Below are 7780 nucleotides of genomic sequence, written 5' to 3' on the forward strand. Positions count from 1 at the left end.
CTGCCTACCCATGGGGAATGCCCCCACACTTTGCTGCTCATCTCGCCAATAGAGGGGATTTCTTCCCTCACCCGGCTCTCGCTGCTTTTGCTACTGTTGGAAACACTGGTTTCCCGTGGGGTGTCCCCACTGTCCAAACTCCTCCAGTCGATGCTGCCAATCCGGAGACCAACCAAGGTCAGGTACCTAACGACACCCTTGGCACTGAGGATAACTACCAAGGTCCGCGCCTCCATTTTCATATCCCCGCTCAGACTGCTCAAGCTGCCAGCGCAAGTCAGTTCCTAGCCGTTCTGTTTGGTTATCCTGGGGAAACCTTCATGCCCATGCTGACCTATACACCTACCAATCCTGCACTCCAACATATGCAGAGACGGGCACCTCAGGCTCCCAATGCTCAGGTTGGAGGACAATATCCTCAAATGGTCCATGCTTCCCAAACCTTGCCACCAGGTTTCTCTTACCCACCTCAAATCTGGCTTACCCCAAACATGCCCGCACAGATTGCTCCAGAAACTTCCCGTCCGGCCAGTCAGGTCGCTCCTCCCGCTGTTGATCCGGCTAAACTGGTGGATTATCAGCTCTTGGACGACAAAATAAGGGTCATCAAGGATTTCTCCACCTTCGGCATAGACGCTTGAGACCTATGCTTGGTCCCGAATGTGGTACTCCCACAGAAATTCAAGGTGCCTGACCTTCCGAAATACCAGGGCCTCAGCTGTCCCCGCAGTCACATCACCATGTACTGCCGCAAAATGGCCTCATACATCGATAATGACAACCTCCTGATCCATTTCTTCTAGGATAACCTGTATGGGGCTTCCCTGAATTGGTACATGGGTTTGGAACGCACAAAAATCTGGTCATGGAGGGATCTATCTGAGGCATTCTTGAAATAATATAAGTCCAACCTTGACATGGCTCCGACAAGGCTTCTATTACAGAATCAGTCTCAAAGATCTAATGAAACCTTCAAGGAGTATGCTCAACATTGGCGCGAAATGGCGTTTATGGTCCGACCCACATTATTTGACAACGAATTGGTAGATATCTTCATGGGTACACTGCAAGGGTTGTATTATGATAAGATGATTGGAAGTTCGTCAACAAATTTTTCTGATATGGTAACTGTTGGGGAGAATGTAGAGAATGGGCTGAAATCGGGGAAAATCACAGACACAACCGCACCGGAGTCAACAAACAAGAGGTCGCATGGGGGCTTCGCAAATAAGAAGGAGGGGGAGGAAAGCGCTATGACGGCGAGTGCTCGCCCCCAATATCAATTTCCGATGGCCCCTATGTCATATTACCCCTACCCATACGTCGCCGCAGTTCAATATCAGCAACCGCCATTCCAATACCAACCGCAGAAAGGTAATCAACAATCAACACCGGCACATAAAAATATGAACCAACAATATAATCGTGACAACAAAGGACAAAATCAAGGTCAGAACAATAGAAGCAATTTTGGTAACCGTCCCCTATTTGATAAGATCCTAGTACGGTATGCAGAGTTGGTGCCGTATCTGATCCACGTAGGGGCCATCTTACCAAGAGAACTCCCAACATCCTCTCCTGCCTTTAATCACAGTCACAATCCTAATGCCACGTGCGCTTTTCACACAGGGTATATAGAACACTCCATCAAGGACTGTTGGGCTCTCAAAAAGAGGACCCAAGAGTTAACTGATCAAGAGATCATGTCGTTCTCCGAGGAAAAGCCCAACGTGAAGACTAATCCCTTGCCAAACCATGGTGGCGCAACAGTCAATGCTGTGATCGAAGAAGAAAATGCTGAATCTATACTAAGGGCTGAAAAGGTGAAGACTCCGATGTCCGTTATGTTACAGAGACTTGAACAATTTTGGTTGCTAGAAGGTGTACATGATGATTGTGCAGTGTGCAAGTTTGATCCGGACAATTGCGACAAGCTGAGGGGTTGTGTGTAAGAATAGATGGATCAAGGTTTAATACAGCTCTCCAAGTCTAAAGCAGCAGAAAAGGTGACAATAATTGAACCAATAACAATCGTGTACAAAAAAAGAAGGTTTAAGCTCCTCCTAAGAGGATTCAGCCGATTCATTTTCGTGTTCCCACTTTGTTCCCGTATCAGAATACCAAGGCAATTCCTTGGGATTATGAGACTACATCGTATTTGGGAGGAAAAGAAATCTGCATTCCTGACACAGAAGTCGTCAACATTGCTGGAACGGGAGGCATGACTCGGAGTGGCCGTGTATTTGCTCCAAAATACACTCCTAGGGTGTCTCCAGCACCCAAAATTATCCCACCTAAGGAGAAGGTCATTCCTACTCCGACTCCGTATGCAGGGGCAACTGTACTTGCCACTCCGAGGGTGACGACTACTCCAGTGTTAATGAAGGTTATTGATAATGAGGCCACAAAATCTGAAACGTCTAAGGGTAAAGGGCCGATGGTTGAGAAAGAACGAGTTTAAGATCACAAGAAGAGCATCACTTTTGAGGAAAGCCAAGAATTCCTCAAATTGATCAAGAAAAGTGATTTCAAAATTGTTGACCAGTTGAATCAGACTCCCTCCAAAATATCAATTGTGTCCTTGATATTGAGTTATGAGGCTCATCACAAGGCATTGCTGAAAGTTCTATATGTCGCTCATGTGATGCAAGATATCACGGTCGATCAATTTGATGACGTGGTTGCCAATATCACTGCCAGTAGGTATCTGGGATATAATGAAGCAGAGCTACCTCTTAAGGGAAATGCCCATAACAAAGCACTACACGTTTCGGTCACGTGCACTGACTCTCTCCAATCTCGAGTCCTCGTTGACATTGGTTCCTCGCTTAATGTACTGCAAAGTCTACATTAAGCCAATTGCAATTCAAGGGGCCCGAGATGAGGACCAGCGCACTGATCGTTCGAGCTTTTGATGGTTCCGGAAGGCAGGTTATTAGGGAAGTCGATTTGCCTATCTGTGTTGGACCCCACCAATTTAGCATCACCTTCCAAGTCATGGATATCAACACAACTTACAGCTGTTTGTTGAGCATACCATGGATTCATGTCGTTGGGACAGTCACTTATACATTGCACCAAAGGCTGAAGTACTTGATCGATGGCAAACTGGTAATTGTTTATGGTGAAGAAGATTTGTTGGTCAATGAAATCTCATCTTTCAGATATAAAGAAGATCCGCTACCGCCAATCATAACCAGTCTTCCGCTACCATCCTATCCTCAGCCAAAAGTGCCAAGCATACATTGGAGAAAGGCCCGCTTCCCAGTTGGGGTAAAGTCATCAATGTGGCAGAGAAACGTGACAGGTTTGGTATCGATTATCACCCAGCAGCACGTAAGGAAAGCCCGAAGAAAAAGCAGTTCAACCCGGTCGAATTCAGCAGTGTCGGCTATCAAAATGAGCATATTGTGGTAGTTATTGGGGAGTCCAACGGTAGCAAACCAGGGGCGCCCATCCTCATTCGCAGATGTCCTATAGGGTTCAAGCTTCCCAATTGGACGTCCACCGTGATTCCCATAGTATACTCGGAAAAAACGTAATGCATTTTGTTTTCTCAATCCCTCGTCCTCGCCCGAGACGAGAGGATAGCTTGTAAAGGCCTCCACGTTTAAAAGTATTATTTGAATAAATAAAAAAGTACTTTTTGCATGCAAAACTTGTGTTCCCTTTTCTTTCAGTTATTTTCCTTTTTTCACTAAAAACAACGAAATGGCAAAAGATTTCTTTTTCTTTTTTCACTTTTCTCAAAAAAGCATACTAAAATAAGCTCATCATATGCAGAGCAAACAAAACTATTGATTACAGCATGGCTAAAACAACTGTAAATCTAGATTTCCAATCAACCAAGTTGAAGACGATAGTGAGGAACATTATGAATTACCAGCACGGCTCCTTGAGCACGAAGAAAAAGAGATTCAACCATACAAAGAACCAATGGATGTCATTAACTTGGGTTCCGAAACTGACAAAAGGGAAGTAAAATTTGGGGCATCTCTTGCCAAGCATGTACACTCCGAGTTGGTAGAGTTACTGCATGAATATATTTACGTCTTCGCTTGGTCATATCAAGATATGCCAGGATTAGACACCAGCATTGTTGAACATCACTTGCCACTCAAGCCTGAATATCCTTCAGTCAAGCAGAAGCTCAAAAGGAATAGACCCTACATGGCCCTCAAGATCAAGGAAGAGGTTAAGAAGCATCTTGATGTTGGCTTCTCAGCCATTTTTGAATATCTGTAGTGGGTTGCTAATATCGTTTCAGTTCCGAAGAAAGATGGTAAATTCAGAATGTGTGTAGACTATCAAGACCTCAATAGAGCGAGTCCAAAGGATGACTTCCCTTTGCCTCATATTGATGTTTTGGTTGATAATACAACTCAGTTTTCCTTCTTTTCTTTCATGGATGGGTTCTCCGGGTACAATCTGTAAGGGCAAATTGTCAGACAACATACAATCACAAGTTTCGATGATGACAAATGACCATCATAGATGAATCGGCATTGTCGATTCCACGTCTACAAACAAATGCAACACATCACCTATCGTATCCTTTCCTATGATTATCTAAATCTGTTATAATTCTTAAAAACATATATGGACAAGATGTGATCATGACAAAATGCATGAAAATTACAAAAATATGAAATTATGCAGATGTGCAGGTTTTGAGTCGACCATACGGGTCAGCACATGAACCACGGGTCAGCGCATGATGCTTTGAGTCGACCACAGGTCAGCGCATGGAAGCTTTGAGTCGACCGCAAGAGTCAGCGCATGAGCCACGGGTCAGCGCATAACACAGACCAGTTGGTGACTGGTCAGCGCATGATGGCTTTGAGTCGACCACAGGTCGGCGCATGGCATAGTGCAGTTGGCCACGGGTCAGCGCATGGAAGACTTGAGTCGACCATAGGGTCGGCGCATGAAACTTTCATTTTCCCACGGGTCAGCGCACGCCGACCTATGGTCGACCGCTCGGGCGTAAACTCAGTTTTCTGAGTATTTTCCACTGTTTGAAAAGCTGTTATTTTTGGTTGGTAAGCTGTTACTATTAATAGAAGTAAAATCACTTTTTTCAACTAACATTTGCAAATTTGAATTCAAGTGTTCAAGGAAACAAGAAGGAGTGAAATAGGTGTCCAAGATTCATCATCTTCATCTTCAACATCTCACAACACATCAACTACACACAACCATTTTTGATGTGCTTCGTGTTCGGTTAAAGGTGATAAGGTTCGAAGCTGTGATCGGAGAATCCGGTTCGGGTTGAAGCTTGTGGCAGGTTCTTTCTTGAATAAAACCGTTAGGGTTTTGTCCTCCAATACAGGTTTGTGTTTGGGGTTTTTTGGACGAATTGCTTCATCAATATTCAGCTGAGTGAAGGTGATTGAGAAGAGGAAGTCTTCTTCAGTCTAGTAGCGGATTCGGTGATATTGAAGTGAAGGATTCGGGTTCGATTCGTTGTGTTTGAGATCAGTTGGGCCGAGGGTTGGAAGAAAGGAAGATTCTTCAGCAAAGGGGCTGGAATTGGAGGTCTAGCAACAACGATCGAAGGTCTTGATTCATCTTGAATCAAAGAGCAAGGATAGGAAGCATCATTCAACACATTGGGAGTTCTGTTGTTTACTTGCTTTGCAATCCTTGTATAAACGGTTAAATTTCACAGGTGATATCTAATTAAATCATCTCAATTCTAAGTTTAGAATTGAGGGCAGACGTACCCCGAAGCGAGGACGGCGGGGGAACTGCCTCATCAAATCTCTGTCTTCTTTAGTTTTCTGCATAAGTGTTTTTCAGCTTAAAAAATTAAGTGATTTTTAGTTTAAGCAATTTTACCAAACACTGATATAAGTTGAGTAAGAGATTAAAATTGCTGTGTGAATACAAAGTACAATAGTATATTGTACTAGGTCAATTTGAATTACTTACTCAACTCAAATATCACTTGGAGTGTTTATGCACACCAAGTGTTTGTTAATTTGCATAAGCCAAAGTTGTCTTAAGTTTGCATCCAGTTTAATTTGGTATTTTGGATCATTGGAACTAGGCTTGCTAGTAAGTGAAACATATCATTGATTGTGCAAAAAGTGTAGTGATTCGTATTTCACTTTATCTCTATTCCATTAGCTTAACGCATATCCGGTTTTCCAATAACGGTTCGTTTTAGACTAAAATTTTCCTCGGCCGCTTCCGCACTTAAAACAAATTTTTAAAACCAATTTTAAATTGGTAGCGCCGACTCAAGTTTTTAATTGGGATCTATTCAACCCCCCCTTCTAGATCCGTGCCATAGTCTAACACAATCAGATAAAGATGTCTCCAAAAGATATGGAGAATACAACTTTCATCACACCTTGGGGAACTTACTACTACAAAGTCATGCCATTCAGCTTGAAGAATGCAGGGGCAACATATCAGTACACCATGGTACCCCTCTTCCACGTCATGATTCATGGAGAGATTTAGGTTTATGTGGACGACATGATTGCTAAATTCAGAACTGAAGAAGATCACTTGGTGAACCTGAGGAAAATTTTTCTCAGACTCCGAAAGTTTAAGATGCACCTGAATCCGGGTAAATGTACTTTTAGGGTCCCATCCAGTAAACTCTTGGGTTTCATAGTCAGTCAGAAAGGTATTGAGGTTGATCCCGACAAAGTTCGAGCCATCCAAGAAATACCAGCTCCCCGAACAGAAAAAGAAGTATGGGGCTTCCTTGGGAGACTTAATTACATCTCCAGATTCATATCACACTTAACGGCTACATGCGAACCGATATTCAAACTGTTGAGAAAAAACCAATTGATTGTGTGGAACAACGATTGCCAAGCGGAATTCGATAAAATAAAAGAGTACTTGCAAGAACCACCAATCTTGATACCACCAGTTCCTGGTACGCCTCTAATTATGTACCTCACAGTGCTCGATGAATCTATGGGTTGCATTTTGGGTCAACACGACGACACAGGCAAGAAAGAACATGCTATCTACTATCTCAGCAACAAATTCACTGAATGAGAGATCCGATACTTACTTTTAGAGAAAACGTGTTGTGCTTTGACTTGGGTTGCTCGACGCCTGAGATAATATATGGTTTGCCATACTACTTTACTGATGCCCAAGATGGATCCGATAAAGTATATATTCGAAAAGCCTGTTGTTACTGGTAGGATTTCCCGGTGGCAAATGTTGTTAAACGAGTATGATATTCAGTATGTGACCCAAAAAGCAATAAAATGGAGTGTTATGTCTGACTACCTTGCTCACTTACCCGTCAAAGGTTATCAACTGTTGAGGTTTAACTATCCAGACGAATACATTATGTTTATCAGAGACTTCACCATGCCAGGCTTCGAAGCAGGCCCTAAGGAAGGCCCCGAACCAGGATTGCGATGGACGGTCGTGTTCGACGGTGCTTCCAATGCTCGAGTACATGGCATAGGTGTGGTTATCACCTCTCCAACTGGTTTCCACCTTCCATTTACCACTAGATTATGTTTTGACTGCACCAACAACATGGTAGAATATGAAGCATGTATCTACGGTGTAGATGCGACAATCGACTTAAGGATCAAGATTCTTGAGGTATACGGTGATTCAGCTCTAGTAATCAGTCAGGTGAAAGGTGATTGGGAGACTCGGGATAGCAAGTTAATACCTTACAAAGAGCATATAAGGAAACTGATACCCTACTTTGATGAAATCTCTTTTCACCATATTTCTAGGGAAGAAAATTAGTTGGCAGATGCTCTAGCCACGTTGGCATCCATGTTCA

At 43.3% G+C, this 7780-nt stretch overlaps 1 protein-coding gene across 1 annotated transcript; it reads left to right on the forward strand.

Moving 5' to 3' along the window:
* The first annotated feature begins 917 nt into the window (after positions 1-917).
* Positions 918-1952, forward strand: LOC127103785 (uncharacterized). Its single transcript, XM_051041019.1, has one exon. It carries the CDS (start codon positions 918-920, stop codon positions 1950-1952), a length of 1035 nt encoding a protein of 344 aa, XP_050896976.1.
* The last annotated feature ends 5828 nt before the right edge of the window (positions 1953-7780 follow it).

The sequence above is a fragment of the Lathyrus oleraceus genome, chromosome 7 (genome assembly GCF_024323335.1).
Source record: "Lathyrus oleraceus cultivar Zhongwan6 chromosome 7, CAAS_Psat_ZW6_1.0, whole genome shotgun sequence".
NCBI lineage: Eukaryota > Viridiplantae > Streptophyta > Magnoliopsida > Fabales > Fabaceae > Lathyrus > Lathyrus oleraceus.

Coding starts and splice junctions, on each gene's coding strand:
- LOC127103785 (XM_051041019.1), top strand. CDS start 918: ATGGCTCCGACAAGGCTTCTATTACAGAATCAGTCTCAAAGATCTAAT.